Consider the following 18,314-nt stretch of genomic DNA (forward strand, 5'->3'; position numbering starts at 1 on the left):
TACCCTGCCAGTCATTAGGCTTCAACCAGCAACTCTCAAGGTAGCACCAGACTTCCTACATGCAGGAGGCTGAGGCTCACATGACTGGACTACCAACAGGAAATGGTTTCACCCAAAAGAAGCACTGTTTTTAAATTTTTATTTATTTATTTATTTATTTATAGGTTTAAAAATTTTCTTCTCTTGTATGTGTGGGTGTATGGATATTTGACCTGCATGTATATATGTGTACTCTGGGCATGCTTGATGCCCAAGGAGGCCAGAATAAGGCATTGGATCCCCTGAAACTGGAATTATGGAAGGTTGTGAGCCACTATGTGGGTCCTGGGACTCGAACTCAGGTCCTCTGCAAGAGCAACAAGTGCTCTTAAGTTGTGAGACTTCCCTCCAGTTCCAGAAGAAACATTTTAAACAGTGCTGATGATAGCGAGAGCTTATGCTCACTGTCTGTGTGCCATCTCTTAGTATTGTGTTAAATCAGTGTCTCTTGGTTCAGTTTTCAAAATAAGGTAGTTGTGTTGGGCATTGTGGTCTATGCTTTTATGTTCAACACTTGGGAAACCAAGGCAGCAGCTCTCTACACAGTGCCAGTCTCCTCTACACAGAGCAGTGTTCTCAACCTAACACTGCAGCCCTCTAATACAGTTCCTCACGCTGTGGTGACTCCCCATCCATAAAATTATTTTTGTTGCTATCTCATAGCTGTAGTTTTGCTACTTTTATGGGTTGTAATGTAAATATCTGTTTTTTCCCAATTGTCTTAGGCAACCCACAGGTTGCTGACACAGAGAGTTCCAAGCCAGTTAGGGACACATACTGAGCCCTGGAAATAAAACAACATAAAAAGCAGTTCTTATTATCTTCACTTTGCAGTTGACCAATGGAGTCTTTGGTCAGTTAAATCAGTAGCTGGTGTAACACAACTAGGAGGTCTCTAGAATCTGAGTTTACAGAATCTCTACCCACCATCCTGAGCCATGGCCACCTTACACAGCAGCTCCACAGTCTACCTGAATGGCCACATGTTGAATCTCTTGTCTTTATTTATGTGCATGTGTGTGTGTGTATACACATGCATATATATATATATATATACACATGTGTGTGGAGGTCAGAGGTTTGTTCACACTTCATCTTCTTTTATCCCTTGACCTTATCTTTTTTGAGACATTCTCTCACTGAACCTGGAGCTCACCAATTCAGCTAGACCACCTACTCAAAAGCTGCAGTGGTCCTGTCTTCCCCAGCCCTCTGCTGGGGCTACAAACATACATCATGGTGCTGGGATTTTTACCTGGAGGGTAGGGAATCCAAGCCTGAGTCCTCTTGCTCTCCCAGACAGTTACACCTCAGCATAGCCTCAGCCTCTTTTTTCTCCCCTGAATGTATGTAGCCCAGGGTGGCTTAGAAATTCATGAAGTGATTAAGGCTAATCTCAAACTCCTGATCACTCCGCCTTACTTGCACATGTCTGGAGTTCAGTCTGATAGGACCTCCTCAGGACCCTGCTAGTCTTAGATCCTGTATTCTCTGAATCCTTCTGTTACCTTCAAAGAGCAGCCTGGGGTGTTTTCCTTGCATCTGATAGCATTTCAAAGAAGGCACAGCAGCAGAGTCTGGGCTAGCAACCTGCAAAACAGAGGAAATTCTGAGCACCTTTGGCCATGAGTCACCATGCCTTGTTCAGGAATTGCCATCTCTGCCCACAGAATCGCCCACTGTTTTCTGTGTGGGACCAAAATAGATACCTCCTTCAGAAACTTTGTGTGTGTGTGTGTTCTCTCTCTCTCTCTCTCTCTCTCTCTCTCTCTCTCTCTCTCTAATAAAAAACAAAAGACAAAGATGGGTCTGTGCTTCCAAGGGCAGACTAAGAAGCTGCTTACAGGTGAGTGTGACAGGTGAGAGGAACCGTGGCAAGGAACGCCCTACCCTGGTGGCAGGGCTTCTCGCTATTTGTATGTCTGCTGCTTTGTTTCTCATTAGTTCATTCATGATCTATTGAGCAACCTCGCACAAGGTTAGAGAGGCAGAGATGAATAAGACCCAACTCTTCGCCTCCAGGAGCTTCTTGCTTATGAGGAGAGAATACCCAAGCTAAGGGCTGAGATTTAAGTAAGAACACAGAGCTGGTGGACACACACTCCACTGCCCACTCCTCCTGCAAGACCGACACACCATAAGCTAGGAACTGCTTCCCATTATATGTACATGCAGAAGAGAGAAGGGCTTACGCTGTTTTGTCAGCGTGAGTGACTAGAATTAGAATTCCATTTTGAGTTTAGAACAATCTGCAGAGGTTTTGTGCTTGTTTGGCTCAAGCAATACCTTTCAGGGACATCTCAGGTAGGACGTGCTGGGAGTCCTTCAGTAACAGACTGTTTCCACAGGCTCAGGAGTCTCTGAGGCACCATCTATAGGCCAACTCTCACATGTCTGAGTACATTTGAAGATCTCCCAGGTCCTCAACATCTATGACCTCTTCAAGGAAGAAAGGAAAAGGGGGAGGGAGGGCAGGAGGGAAGGAACCTTATTAATCCAGTTCACACCATTAGTGAGTTTCCTTCTCTTCTCTTCCCTTGCCTTCCCCACCCCTCCCCTCCCCTCTCTTCCCCTTCCCTTCCTTTCCCCTCTTCTCCCCTCTCTTCCCCTTCCCTTCCTTTCCCCTCTTCTCCCTTCTTCTCCCCTCCACTTCCTTCCCCTCCCTTGCCCTCTTCTCCCCTCCCCTGCCCTGCCCTGCACTTCCTTCTCTTCCTGCCTTCTCCCTTCCCTTTTTCTCCCTTCCCCTCCCCTCCCCTCCCTTGCCCTCTTGTTATCTTTTCTTTTTCATTTCCTGTGGTTCTAAGGATCTAACCCAGGACCTCACCAAACTAAGCTAAATAAGCATTCTACTACTGCGCTCTTTTTTTTTTTTTTGAGACAAGGACTCTAACTCAGGCTGACCTTGAACTTCCCCACAGTCCAGGATGGCCTTAAACTCATTATCTTCCTTTCTCCAAATCTCCCAAGTGCTGGGCTTACAAAGTATATTATCAGACTAGACTTTGGTTTTTGTTTTCTGTGATGCTAAGGATTGAGCCCAGGGTTCAATTCACACTAGACAAACACTTTACCTCTGAGCTGGGTTCCCAGTTCTTACTATACTGTATAAAGCCAAAAAGAAAAGCAGTGCTTTAAAGATGTATTAATAAACTATAAGAATAATACATAATAAATTGATATGTAAAAAACCACAATGTATATATGTAAACGAAAGCAGCCCTAAAACCAACCAGGCCTGTGTCCCCAGGGAAAAGGTCACTTTATCATGTGGGGAACAGCAAAAGAAATGTTTCTAAAAGTTTCTTTTGAAGTCCCCGACATCTATGCTGACGTCAGCCTCTTCCTGCCCAGCACCCTGAGAGTTTCCAGGGAGTTTTGGGGCCAGTGACTTGACACCGGGTTGTATGTTTGACACTTGCTGACTGTGGGCAGGTTGTGGTGGCTTTCCCTGCCTGCCAAGCCCCACTCAGCTGAGCATCAGCATGGTATGTACTTCCTGTCCCTGTGCTAGTGACACCTCTCTGTTCAGACCTTGATTTAGAACAAAAAAGAACCTTTATGAAGAGAAAACTCCTTATTTAAAGGAAAGTAAACCGAACGTTTAAGAGTCTTTTTAGAATGAAAGGGCTGTGTCCTCAGGAGTCCCGCTGGTACCCCTGAGGGGAGGTGTGCCTTGAGCGCTCACTTCTAGGTTTCCCTGTCTGGTCCCAGACATCACTTTCCCTTTCTTACTGTCTCCTCAGAGGCTGCTTCTGGAGGTAATTTTTAGCTGCCAATGCTGAGGAACTATTGGCCAGAGCATGCCATCCTGCTTCTTAGAGAATACAACTGCCACCATTGAAAACCTAGGCTGTCTAACTAGTGAGCTCAGGGGGTCCGCCTGTCTCCACCTCCCTTATCCTCCTGTGTTGGGATTTGCATGTGCACAGCCATACAGAGTTTATAGAGTGCTGGGGATGTGAACTCAGGTTCTCATGCTTCTGTGGCAAACCCACGAAACCATCTCCCATCCTTAGTTTTATATATTTCAATATACATTCATATTATAATATACATTATATATTATATACAACATATATAATATATATTATAATATATTATAATATATAATACCATGGTATTGGCAGTGCTTAGAATAGGTGCCCCAGATTTTCGTAACTTTTTCTTTGTTTTCTGTTTCTCTTCTAATCTTTTTTTTTAAGTTGGTTATTTTATTTATTTACATTTCAAATGTTATTCCCCTTCCTGGTTTCCTCTCCGCAACCCCCACAATCCCATCCCCTCCCCCCTGCTTCTAGGAGGGTGCTACCCCACCCACCCACCCATTCCCACCTCACTGCCCTGGTATTCCCCTTCACTGGGCATCAAGCCTTTACTGGACCAAGGGCCTCCCCTCCCATTGATGCCAGATAAGGCAATCCTCTGCTACATATGCAGCTGGAGCCATGGGTCCCTCCATGTATGCTCTTTGGTTGGTGGTTTAGTCCCTGGGAACTTTGGGAGGTCTGGTTGGTTGATCTTGTTGTTCTTCCTAAGGAGTTGCAAACCCCTTCAGCTCCTACAGTCCTTGCCCTAACTTTTCCATTGGGGCCCCTGGGCTCAGTCCAATAGTTGGCTGCAACTTAAATAGCTGTCCCACACCATGGTTACTTCTCCAGTCTTTAATTGCATTTGTTTAACAATTTGTTTTATTTATTTATTTATTTATTTATTTATTTATTTATTTATTTATTTATGTAATATATATGTGTGTGTGTGTATATATGTATGTGCTGTATGTGCATATATATATATATGAGAGAAGAGGGCATCAGACAACAGAGGGTATCTGATCCCATTACAGATTGTGAGCCACCATGTGGTCGATGGGAATTGATTTCAGGACCTCTCTGGAAGAGCAGCCAGGGCTCTTAACAGTTGGGCCTTCTCTCCAGCTCGTATTTGTTTGTTTACTTATGTATTCATTTATTTATAGACAGGGTCCAGCTATGTATCCTGAACTGACTTGCCATGTAGATAGGCTGGCCTCAAACTCATGTAATTGCCTCTCTCAGCCTCCTGAGTTCTGGGGCTACACATGCAGGGGAAATCCCACAGATATCCATTTGAAACAAGCCCTCACGATTACAACTTACTTCTCAGAACACTCTGTCTTTTTTCAGAAGACTGTGGGTGGGATTTACCAATTTAGCAGTGCTCCGCTAAAAATATGGCTCCCTCCCAAGAAATCAGTTTCTAAGATTTGAGGGGGAAAACTGTCTTTAGTTTTCAGAGAAAGGGGAGGAATATTTCTTCCCAGACTTCTCTCTCTCTCTCTCTCTCTCTCTCTCTCTCATTCTTTTTTAATCTGATAACACTTTAATTTAAATCAAGTTGACATTCTGTGGTAAGTTTGTGGTTAACTCTTTCAAGTGCTGAGGCTTGTTTTCTGAGGTGACTGGAGAGTTAGAAAAAGACAGGCAGCCCAAGCACTGTGCTCTGTAAGCATTGCAGGCTCCTGGACCGGACGACCTAGCGGCCGCTCTGGGAGACAGAGGGCAGTTCTCAGCTCCTTGCCTGTGTTTCTCTTTCTAAGAGCAAATTCCTAGTTCCTGTAGACCTACTGTTTGTTGTTTGTGTAACTACTGCCAAGAAGGCACAGGGTTTTCTCCAAAATGGTCTTACTAGTGAGTCACACATTCCTGCCTTATGGAAACCGAGGCTTTGATGAAACCTGAGAGAACTGGGCCTCAGAAACGTGTGTCAGGTAATACCAGGACTCACAGACAGAAAAGGCCAATCACCATTCTGCAAATATTGTTATTTCAGTGTTTTCCCTTTAATTTTAAGAAACTTTTCTTTAATAATGACTACCATGAAAGATTTTTTTTAACATGCATACACACACACACACACACACACACACACACACACACACGTATTTTGGACAGGGTCTCACTGTGAAGCCCTGGTTGTCATGGAACTATCCTGGAACTCATTATAGAGACCAGGCTGGACTAGAACTCAGAGATCCACCTGCCTCTGCCTCCTGAGTGCTGTGATTAATGGAATGTGCCACCATGTCTGGCTTTCATGAGTATTCTTTCAATCATCTTTGGATTCATTTCCTGCTATTGGCATGGCCATATAATTTTCCACCTTTAAACAGAGTCATATCAAGAGATTTTCCACTAGTGAACCATCCATCACTGCTAAGATAAATTCTAATTGATCAGAATATTAGTTTTCATCATACCTGGCTAAAACCAAGTACAAATATTGTAATCGATAGTCTGTTGTCTGTTTTTATAAGTGAGATGGTCCTACGGCCATTTTCTCTGCAGTTCATTCCAAGTTTAATAGGAAGACTAAAATGACTCTGTAAAAGGAATTAGAATCATCGAAGTGTCTGTGCTGGTCTGAGTGAGAACAGCTCCCATAGGCTCATAGATTTGAATATTTAGTCCCCAGTGAGTGGAATTTCCAGTTTGGGAAGGATTAAGAGGGGTGACCTTTATTCGGGGTTTTGAAAGACTCATGTGATACTCCAGGGTTGTTCTCTCTCTCTCTCTCTCTCTCTCTCTCTCTCTCTCTCTCTCTCTCTCTCTCTCTCTCTCTGCCTCATGGCTGTGGACAGAGATCTGAGCTGTAAGCTGTTCCTTTACTCTACCATCATGGATTCAAACTCCCTGAAACCATATGCCAAATTAAATGTTTTCTTTGTAAGTCCTGGTACCCGATCACAGCAACGGGAAAGTTAACTAAGATGCCCTCTGAAACAGTTTGTATTAAGCATCTGCTACCTGTTTCGTATATTTGTTCACGAGTTGATGTCTATTAGGTATAATTCTCCTCTTTCTTCAGCTTCCTTCTCTCTTTCTAAGACAAATGTCACCATGTACCTCAGGCTGGGCTTGAACACCCAATCCTGCTCACTGTTGAGTGTTTGGTGGATCACTAGTTACACCTCCCTTTTCTTCAAACCGTTGCTCTGCTGTTCTTGCTCCTTCTCGTCCTGACTATTTTCAGAATCTACTTAAATGAAGAGGTTTTAATCTGCATGACATTCTCTGCTGGGTTGTTTTTTTTTTTTCTCCTTGATCAATCTTTCATTTACAGTTTTGATCTCCTTTCTTTAACATTATTCCATGGTTTTTAACTTCCTTCAGTAAATATTAAATGGGATAATGCCTGTTCTTTAAACACATATTTTCCTTTGAGGTTGTAGACATCCCTGGAGAGGCTGTGCTGGCTCAGTACTGCAGGGTTTGTGGTTATCATTTTCATTGCTATTCGGTGCAGAATATTTTACAGAATGAGTTCTGAGTTTCCCTTTGATCCATGGATTTGATTGGAAGTTTGAGGTTTCTTTTTTATAATGTGTGAAGTTTTATTGTTGTCTGTGGTTTCGCTCTCTGTTTTTAACTTTTAATTTCATTGCGCTATGATTAGAAAATGAATCTGTGTGATGCTTACTCTTTGACACTTGTGGAAACCACCTCTGGTGCCTAGTAGGAGCTCAGTTCTATTTACCACGGTTCCATGCGTGATAAAGAGAGTGTACATTTCCTATGTATTGGGCACACAGCTACATAAATATGCACAAATCAAGCTTACTGACAACTAACAGACCTTCTTATAGAGTAACCTTTTCTTATTAGTGGTCTTTGCAACATCAGTTTGTTTTGTAGTGAGTGCTGGGCTTAGTTCTAGTTGGGTTACTTTTTGTGGTTTCCCTTGGCTTCCTGAGCTGTATTTGGTAGCATCTGATTGGCTGACCTGCTTTTACTATAGGATTCCCATGAGTGTGGTCTCTTTGATAGTTCAGGAGTTGTGTTCTAGACACTGCAGTATGTGAGATGCATTATCTCTGGTTATTGCCGTAGAGTCTGTGTTATGTAACTTGGAAGAGTGTAGGGTGATTTACAGCAGTGCCTCCCTTGTGTGGAGACAGCACAGTGTGTTACCTCTCTCTGTTGTTACATCCAGTGTTGAGTCTTCAGCCTTGATCCTAACCCCACTCACTCCCCTGCATCTTGGGTCTTTTGTCTCCTTCATTATTCATGTTGAGATTTTGTCTAAGTTTGAGGAGGACTAAGTAATGAATGGAATATGGTATAAGTTCTCTCATCTGGGATGGAAGTATATCTTACCTCCTACCTTGTGTGTTCACAGTGTTGAGCTTGATCTCCAGAATCAACAGCAATGTCAATGGCTCAGAAGCAAATATGTTCTACAACGTTTATATGTGTTTATACAATAAAACACTACTCAAGTAACATCTACAACACCAATGACCGTAAGAAAGTGAGGAGCTAAAATCAAACACTCAGAATAGATATATAATAATGAAAGTTACTTATATTATTTCTAATTATACTTATAATAATTATAAGTATACTTATACTTAATTATACTTATATTAATTCTACTTTCATTATTTAGTTATTTCATTATTTAACTCTACTCTCTCTATAAAGGCCTGAGTTAGATTATTAATAAATACAACTAGGTAAAGGAGTGAGAAAAGAAACTAGAAAACTAGAAAAGACTAGTGAGAGGACACAAGGCAAACTTAACAAGCGAACTTAAGCAAGTTGAAGCTTCCCTCTTGCCTAGGTGATGAAGATGCCTCTTTTCCCAGCTTCTGTTTTCAGAGTTTACTGTGCTTGTGTATGTGTGTGTGTGTGTGTTATGGCATGTGTTTATGTTTGTACATGTAGTGTGTATTTATGTGGTATGTGTGTGTGTGTGCATGCATGTGTGTGTGATATATGTGGTAGGTGTGGTGCATGTGGTGTATGCGATGTGTGTGGTGTGTGTGCATATGGTGTGTGTCTGTGTGCCTGTGAGTCTGTGTGTTGGGGGTGGGCCTTGTCTTCTAGTCAAACAGGTCAAACCAGACAGGACAGCACAGAGACTAGGTTCCAGCTGCCTTGACAAAGTCACTGCAAGGCTATATTCACACCCCTGAGCTACCCTAGTAAATCCCAGGACTCTGTGAGGTAGGAGTCACATGGATGCTATTCTTGGTATGTTTTGTAATGCAGCAGGAGGGGTTGTTTTAGTGGGCCCATGGTGAGGCATCCCCCACCTCTGATATCAGCCATAGGACAGCTCTAGTATAAAATGGAGTTTATTTGGGACATGGGAGTAAAGGCAGAGGAAGGAAGGGGACAGAGAAGAACAGAAAGAGAGAAGAGAGGAGGAGAGAGAAAGAAGGGAAGAGGCCTGCCAGGAACATGCTGAGGCAGTGGGAGAGAGAGAGAGGGAGAGAGAGAGAGGGAGAGAGAGAGAGAGGGAGAGAGAGAGAGAAGAAGAAGAAGGAGGAGGAGGAGGAGGAGGAGGAGGAGGAGGAGAAAGGGAGGAAGAGGGAGGGAGAAGGGAGAGGAGGAGGAGGAACAGGAAGGAGAGAGAGGCCAAACAATCCTTTTTATAGCAAGTCAGGCTGTTGCTAGGTAACTGTCGGACAGAGCCTAGAAGAAAGGCTAACAATTCTCACTGGTCATTCTTGTCCCTGTGCCTGCAGGAGTGAAAAATGTCCAAATCCTCTAACCATCTCAGAACCTCAGAGCAGGAGACCATGACCAAGCCAAAGCATTTAGTGCTGAGGTGCAAGTGAGGGGTCATCACTGACTGACTCATAGCCTCCTCCAAATCCCCGACAGCTGCCCCTCCCCTGCCTATTAATAAGCGGCATGTAGCTAAGCATAATGCTGGAGAAGGAGCTGAGAGTTTGACATCTTGATCTGCAGGCAGCAGAAAGAGATGTGTGTCACACTGGTCATAGTTTGGGCATATGTGACCTCAAAGCCAACCTTTAAAGTAACACAACTTCCTCCAGCAAGGCCACACCTCCTAATAGTTCCACTCCCTATGGGCCTTTGGGGGCCAATTACATTCAAACTACCATAGTGTCTTGGTCAGGGTTTGTATTCCCACACAAAACATCATGACCAAGAAGCAAATTGGGGAAGAAAGAGTTTATTCAGCTTGCACTTCCATACTGTTGTTCATCACCAAGGAAAGTCAGGACTGGAACTCAAGCAGGTCAGAAAGCAGGAGCTGATGCAGAGGCCATAGAGGGATGTTACTTACTGGCTTGCTTCCCCTGGCTTGCTCAGCCTGCTCTCTTATAGAACCAAGACTACCAGCCCAGAGATGGCACCACCCACAATGGGCCCACCCACCTTTGATCACTAATTGAGAAAATGCCTTACAGCTGGATCTCATGGAGGTACTTCCTCAACTGAAGCTCCTTTCTCTGTGATAACTCCAGCTTGTGTCAAGTTGGCACAAAAAACCAGCCACTACACACAGCTACCCTTAATATCCAGATAATTTCTCACTGGTGTGACTCCTGTGTGCTTGCCTCCTGTGTGACAATTAAAAAAGACCATCACGCTAACCTACTATATGCAAGGGAGTGCAGTAAAGAAACAGCTAACATGATTCCTCCCATGGTGTGGCTAAAGTTTTTACTGTAGAGATGAGAGAAAGCAGATAGGAAAAGAAGCAGACTGATCATGGCCAGGTCAAGGGAAGCGGGAGAGAATAGTAGTGATCGGGAGGGACCAAGAGAGACGACAGAGCCTAGTAAGAGAGGGTAAGCGAATAGAGAGAAAGAGCAGGAATAGTGGAGAATAGTGGGTTATAAGGAGGCTGCATAGGTAGGGAAAGGGAGCAGCCTGGGGACTGTCATGGTGGCTTTGAAATGTATAACGTTGTTGAAATAATTATTTAAGTAATAAATTAATCCCAGCACGGGTTACTTCCCACCTCAATGGTTTATGTTCCCAAACAAAAGATATACACACAGTCTTTATATTTTAATATGCCTTAAACAGCACAATAGCTGGGTCACTGCCAAACCTCCATTAGGTTAATCCTGAGTTATTACTTACTAATTCTGTGTTCTATCTTGGCTGCTCTAGACCAAGTTGGGCAGCCCCCTAGGCCATGCTCTCGGTTTCTTCACAAGGTGGCTATGCCTCTCTGTTCTCCATTCTTCTCCATCTCTCCTCTCCTCCACACTTTCCCTACATGGTGGATCATCTCTTTCTCCCTCCTCAGGGTCCCAAGCTGGTAATCTTAAAATCCCACTTCTGTCTGTCCTCTTCAGCTATTGGCAATTGGCATCTTAATTTACCAATCAGAATCAACTATATGTAACTTTATATATCAGTAAACAACAAAACAAAACAAAACAAAACAAGATTGGGAAGTAATCTAAGCAGCCATTAAGTCTTGTGGAGGATTTGTAGATAATAAAGCAACAAGAGGTTATTTCAAGGGGGGTGCTCATCTTCCTGCCCTTTCCAGCAAGAGACCCTCCTTGTAGTCTACTGAACACAGCAATGCATTTGTGATGATTAATCTCCTTGTTGACTTGAGGAGGGTTAGAATCACCATGAAAGCAAATCTCAGGCATATCTGTGAGGGACTTTTCAGATTAGGTTAGTAAGTATGAAGACCGACCCTAAAGTGTGTGGTGTCATTGCCAGTAGCTGTAGTCCAATGTAGTAGTTGGCATTAAAAGGAGAAAGCTAGCATCCATGAAAGGATGGATCTCAAGCATCCATCTCTCTCTGATTCCTGATTATGGATGCAGCATGGTCAGCGGCTTTCAAGCTCCTGCTGCTGGGACTTTCCCCTATGATGGACTGCACCTGAGCCAAGATAAATCCTTCCTTCCTTCCTTCCTTCCTTCCTTCCTTCCTTCCTTCCTTCCTTCAGTTGCTTTTGTTGGGTATTCTGTTACAGCAAAGAAGAAGATGGTAGGCTGTGTTTTACAACGCCTATGCTAGGATGGCTTGTTTTGTTTGATCTGAACTCCCGTCAAGGGTAACCTTGAACCTGGCTATGAGGCAGGGGCCAGGATTCTCCCCAATGGGCACCAATGTCAAAAGCCCAGAAGGACAAATCCATATGGCGAAAGGCAATGTCTTAGGGAGTTTGGGATGCTGTTCTCATCATATAGCTGATTGACAGTTCAAGGAAGCTGCCACATGCTGTTTGATTGGAATTTGGATGCTTAACATAAAGCAATAACAAAGTCAACCTTACTTGCCAAGAACTTAGCGTATGTTAGACAAAAACTTCCTGGGTCAAAAGAGAGCAAAGAGATGGGTCGTATCTAGTGGGTAATCACAAAGCAGAGGGCACATTGGGTTTCACTTCCGGTTGGTTTGTTCCGATGGTATTATGGAGGCAGTTAATAGGGTAGAGAGAAGTGGTACAGAGAGAAATGGATGCTGTTGCCACAGAGGTGGACAGTTGCTGAGTTGTATGGGAGTCTTGAACATTAGTGGAGAGGGAGTATGAACGCCAGAGTATTGTGGCTCTTGGGAACTGAGCGAACATCAAGAATCAGGAACATGTGGAATTGGCTCAGATGGTAACAGTCACTAAGGGAAGCAGGTCAGAAAGGGAACAGGGTGGTTTGTATGCTTATTTCTAGCTTTTTGTTTCAAGAGCATTGGAGATTCACACTCTGTCCTCATTCTCTTTGTTCTGTACTACACAGTGAGTTTTCTATTTGAAATAATTTCATGAAGTAAAAGGGAATTTTTTTTAAAGGATAAACATAAAGGCAGCCATTAGACTCCTGGCTTTCAGTTCCCCCCCACTATGAAAATGCAGTTTGGGTAGCCTGACCTCTTGGGACCTCAGTCTCTAACTGTATGAAGCCAGTTGAGAATATCTTCCTTTGTGGCTGCACAGAGCATTGGAGGTAATATACACAAAGTGGAGTTCAGAAATTAGGTCTGTTATTACATATTTTAAAAATCCAAGCAGAGGGACCTGGGTGCTCTGACTTCACAGATAATGATCTGAACTGAACCACAACATCAATAAACACCGCCTGGTACTCAGATGGCTTAGACAGATGAGACATCTCCCTGAAAGTGTCAGCTGTCAGATGGGGAGTGAGGTCATGCTGTCTCCTGGAGGTTACATCTCTCTGACATGGAAGGAAGATTTCTGAACCTGGAGAACTCAGGGTTTTCCACAATTCACAGAAAGGGCACAGAAAGAACAGTTTATTTTTTATGAGTCTATCACTCTCAGAGCATTTGATCATGTTAAACAATATTCACCATGTTCTATTGAATCGTCTTTCACATACCCAAACACACACACACACACACACACACACACACACACACACACACACACTTTCTGTAAGGCCCAACCATTGATTTGGTCTGGAGACAACCCTGACCTTGGCTTTCTTATCCGATCTGATGAGGAAGAGGATGGCTTTCAGGCAAAAGCCAGACTGTTCATCAGGTGACTCACACTCTTTTTTTTTTTTTTTTTTTTTTTTTTTTTTTTGGTTTTTCGAGACAGGGTTTCTCTGTATAGCCCTGGCTGTCCTGGAACTCACTTTGTAGACCAGGCTGGCCTCGAACTCACAAATCCGCCTGCCTCTGCCTCCTGAGTGCTGGGATTAAAGGCGTGCGCCACCATGCCCGGCAACTCACACTCTTGATACACTCATGAGTCCATTATAAAGTTCAGTCAATACCTGTCCATCAGATACCATGCTTGGTAAGTGATTTCTAACCTCCCTTCTCACTCCCAGTATATGGAAAAGCAGGAGGCACCAGGGAGAAGCCCTTACTCAGCGCTGGCTGAGCTACAGACAAAACATTTCCTTAACGACTCCTTTCTCAAACTCTGTCCACTTTCTTAGGGAACTCTCCTTTCGAGTCACTTACCTAGGACACAGGGGTCCCTATCGTTCTCATCTTAAATATCATAGATAAACCAACGCTACTGTCTCCCAGCCCACCTTTCCTCCGGCCACCGAGTAGATCCCGAGTTAAAATACAAAGCACTCTGAAGGCACTTTCCAAAGCACCAAGGTTCTGCTCAGTGTGCTCTGGAAGACAAGAGTCGCTGGGCAGGGTGTACAGACAGAAAGTAGGGTGCAGCAGCCAGAAGTTCCCCCTCAACCTTACTATCTTCTGTGTGACTGTCGACAGAAAGCATCAGGACCGCTAGAGGGCTCATTTCTACAGCCCAGTCTGTCTCTTCAGGAGGTTTGAATGCTTGTCAGTGGGCCCTCTCTGGTCGTCCTCCATTTAGGGGCGCTGTCTTATTGATAAAAGAACCACTTGTCTCCCGAGTACGCTTCAACTGTCAATATTTCTGTTTAATTCAAGGGGCACAGAAGAATGCAAGGCACAATTAATTCTAGTTTCTTGTTGTTTCTAAAAATAAAACTGTTTAAAAAAATCAAGGGGAAGCTTTTCTATCTGAGGAGTGGAGGCGAAGCCATAAAACCATGTAAGGAGGATGGCAGTTAGGGTAAGAAGTACCGAGCCATGTCTGTGCTCCTTGATCTTGTTACTACATATAGAGGTCTCTTCCTGGGAGCAGAAGGGTTTGGCGAGAAAAGCACAAATGACCTCATCCCACAGCAAGGCTCTACCCCTAAAGGGTCTGCGATCATCCCAAACAGCGCCACCTGTGTTCAAAACACAGGCGCCTAAGGACTGACGTCCACATTCAAACCACAACAAGCACCTTTCCCTACCTGCCCTGTGCTGCAGCCCACAGGGAGGAGGCTTTGTAATTGCCAGAGTACTTCCCAGAGTATTCGCTGAAGGAGTCACAAGTTCCCAGAACGTCTTGTATTCCATTTTTCCTGGAGACACTAGAACCCCAGATAATTGCTGCATTATGGTCTTATTTCAGGGAGAGTGACTGGGGAGAGATTTGCGAGCACGGGACTACCCCTCATATAAGATGGGCAACATGCTCCATCCCGGAAGAGTTTGGCGTTAACTTTCCCAGTGTAGGTCTCTGATCTGAACCCTTGTATTGGGTTGATTAACAACGGCTGGCTGCTTCTTTGGCCCTGTGCCTACATGAACGGCAGAACCACATTCAAGTACCTCGGAGTCTGAGATAGGAGTCTCCCAGGAGCCCCATATCCCAAGAATTAAGGTGGGAAAAGGCTGGGAGGTGAATTTGGAAGAAGTGGTTTGGGGGGTATTCAGGAGGTAAAAGTAGAGGGAAGACGCCTGTCACCTGAGGTCATTTTAGACAATAAATTAGGGTTCCTTTTTTAAGTTGTGTACATGGAAATCTCCTTCATGACCTCCCGGAGAACCTTGTAAACAAATTATTTTTACTCATTTTTGGCTGTTGCGCTGATGTTTCTTTTATGACACCAGAGCAAGAAGAGCTAAGAATATCCCCAATTTACTCTTAAGGGATTCAAAAGAAAAAAATCTCCAGGGCTGCCTTTCCCATGGGCTCTTCTGCCTTGGAGTCTTTGAATAAGTTTTGGAACACATTTGGCAAGGCCTTTCAGGAGGAGAGAACCATAAGCAATTCTGGGAAAGGTTCTTTTAGACATGGAAAGTCTGCGAGAGTACAAAGTTCTACAACTGTTTCCATGACCCCATATGACCTCCTTGGACACTGGACCAGTTCCGGATGTCTGTGGAAATTTCCATGGCAAAGCCTTGTCTAGAAAAAACATCACCGAACTCTGAGGAATGCTTAGGGGTGCAATGTTATCCCAAAGAAAACTTATCTGACCTTTCTTAAAGTTATGCATGTGAAAGGTTTCTTAGCTTGTGGTTTGGTACCAGATCCCAATAAGATGAATCCCTGACTATTTGCGCTGATGAGTGGTTACTCAAGAATTGCTAAATTAATTGGGTTTGTGTCAGTGAAACTAGTTATAGAGAAGCTATTCTTAAAAGGTTTTAGTTACTATTTTAATGTATTTAATGTGCGTATCTGTGCCTGTGTGAGTGCATGCACACTTGTGTGCATAGAGGCACATGCCTGAGTATTACTAAAGTCCATAAGATATTCCGGTGTGCCCCTTTGTCACTCTGCCTATTCCTTTGAGGCAGAGTCTCTCTCTGAACCTGAGGCTCAGACTTTCTCAGCTAGTCTGGAAGCTAGACTATTCGAGCTGTCTTCCTGTCTGCACTTCCCCTCGGGGCTAGTGTTCCAGGCTTTTGCAGGAAGCCCCCGTCTGGAACCCAAAATCTGGTCCTCGTGATTGTGGGGCCAAGAGCAACAGCTGATCTGTCTTACCAGACCCCAAACATGTAGGCTTTATTTTACTAATCACTATTGTGGTGGTGGACATTGGTGTGTGTGTGTGTGTGTGTGTGTGTGTGTGTATGTGTGTGAGAGAGAGATGCAAGAAAGACTTTATAGGGAAGCTATATGAATAGGTCTGATGCAACTTGATGAGTTTTGACAAATGTGTGCAAGAATATGAAGAACAGGGAGTTCTTTTTGCTGTCTCCTTCGAGTTGACGCTGCCTACTACAAGAAACCACTGGCCTAATTTCTCTCTGTTTAAGTTCTCCACCCCCTCTCCCTCCCTCCCCCCCTCCCTCCCTCCCTCTCTCTCTCTCTCTCTCTCTCTCTCTCTCTCTCTCTCTCTCTCTCCCTTCCCCTCTGAATTACACCTAAGTGAATCATGTAAGTGAAGTCATGTAAGTATGACTAGCTTCTTTAGTTCATTTTTTTTGGAGATTTCTCTATGTTGTGTGGCAGGAATTCATTCTTTTGAATGCTTTGGTGCATTTTTGAATTTATACTCTATTCTCACAATGATAGGTACATATGTTACTGGGTTGGCTTTGTTGCTTTAGAGATAAGGTCTGGAGTAGCCCAGGCTGGTATCAAACTCATAATTCTCCTGCTCTAGCTTCCGGAGATCTAGGATTATAAGTATTTCCCACCGTGTCCCAACTTGGGTTGGCTATTAATTAGAAGTCTGTGTCAAATTCTCTCTAGGTGCACATTATTTCACTACTCTGAGACAAATACTTCAGGGTGGAATTGCTAGACAGGTGTATATTTAACAGTATCTGAAATATATTCTTTAAATTATTTTAGATTTATGATGTGCTCATGAGTATTTTGCCCACATAAATATATATGCACCATACTCATGCCGGGTATTTACAGAGGACAGAAGACAGCATCAGGTCCCCCTGGAAATGGAGTTACAGAGAGTCTTGAACCACAGTGTGAGTTCTAGAAACCAAACCTTCATCCTGTACAAGAATGCCAGCTCTTGACTCCTGAGCCATCTCTCCTGCTCCCATTTTAAATACCTTAAACCACTGCTTCAAAACCTTCCCGATGCTGCGACCTTTAACACAGTTCCTCATGTTACTGTGAGCCCCCACCCATAAAATTAGTTCGTTGCTACTTCATAACCATAATTTTGCTACTGTTATGAATTGGTATGTAACTATTTTTGGAGCTAGAGGTTTGCCAAATGGGTCACAACCCACAGGTTGAGAACTGCTACCGTAAACAGTTTGCCCAAGTAATTTTATCTTGTGCTCTCAACACTATATAAAAGAATTCCAGCAGCTCAGATTCCCCTTCACATTTGGTGCAGATTTCTGTCTTTTTTTTTTTTTTTCTATTTCACCCATCCTAACGAGCAAATTCATGGTGGTTTTCAATTTGTGGTTTTTTTTTCCTTGAAAAAGTTATTTATTATTTGTGTGAAGTGCATAAGCACACACGTGTGGAGGTCAGGGAGCAACTTTCAGGAGTGGGTTTTCTCCTTCATCCATGGGTTTTGTTCAGTTAACTTGGGCCATCAGGTGTGGGGGTAAAGCACACCTAGCTTGCCTCTCTCTCTCTCTCTCTCTCTCTCTCTCTCTCTCTCTCTCCCCATCTCCCTCTCTCCCTTTCTCCCTCTCTCCCTCAGGGCCCCCAAAGGAGGAGCTAGAGAAAGTACCCAAGGAGCTGAAGGGGTCTGCAACCCGATAGGTGGAACAACAATATGAACTAACCAGTACCCCCAGAGCTCATGTCTTTAGCTGTATATGTAGCAGAAGATTGTCTAATCGGCCATCATTGGGAAGAGAGGCCCCTTGGTCTTGCAAACTTCCACTTCTTGGCCCTGACATTCCCCTGTACTGGGGCATATAAAGTTTGTGTTCCATCCAATAGCTGACTGTGAGCATCCACTTCTGTATTTGCCAGGTACCGCATAGCCTCATAAGAGACAGCTATATCAGGGTCCTTTCAGCAAAATCTTGCTGGCATATGCAATAGTGTCTGCATTTGGTGGCTGATTATGGGATGGGTCCCCAGGTGGGGCAGTCTCTATATGGTCTCAGGGTTGTTTTGATTTGCATTTCTCTGATGATTAAGGATGTTGAACATTTTTTCAGGTGCTTCTCAGCCATTCGGTATTCCTCAGTTGAGAATTCTTTGTTTAGCTCTGCACCCCATTTTAATGGGGTTATTTGAATTTCTGGAGTCCAGCTTCTTGAGCTCTTTGT

General features: G+C 43.8%; 1 protein-coding gene across 1 annotated transcript in view; it reads left to right on the forward strand.

Annotated features, from left to right (window-relative positions):
- The first annotated feature begins 1,842 nt into the window (after positions 1 to 1,842).
- Il2ra (interleukin 2 receptor subunit alpha) overlaps positions 1,843 to 18,314 on the forward strand; it is a 38,103-nt gene continuing 21,631 nt past the window's right edge. The window contains exon 1 of the mRNA XM_029474192.1: positions 1,843 to 1,885. Within this exon, the coding sequence (XP_029330052.1) occupies positions 1,843 to 1,885 (43 nt within the window). The remainder of the gene's footprint in view (positions 1,886 to 18,314) is intronic.

Source organism: Mus caroli, chromosome 2 (genome assembly GCF_900094665.2).
Source record: "Mus caroli chromosome 2, CAROLI_EIJ_v1.1, whole genome shotgun sequence".
Classification (NCBI taxonomy): domain Eukaryota; kingdom Metazoa; phylum Chordata; class Mammalia; order Rodentia; family Muridae; genus Mus; species Mus caroli.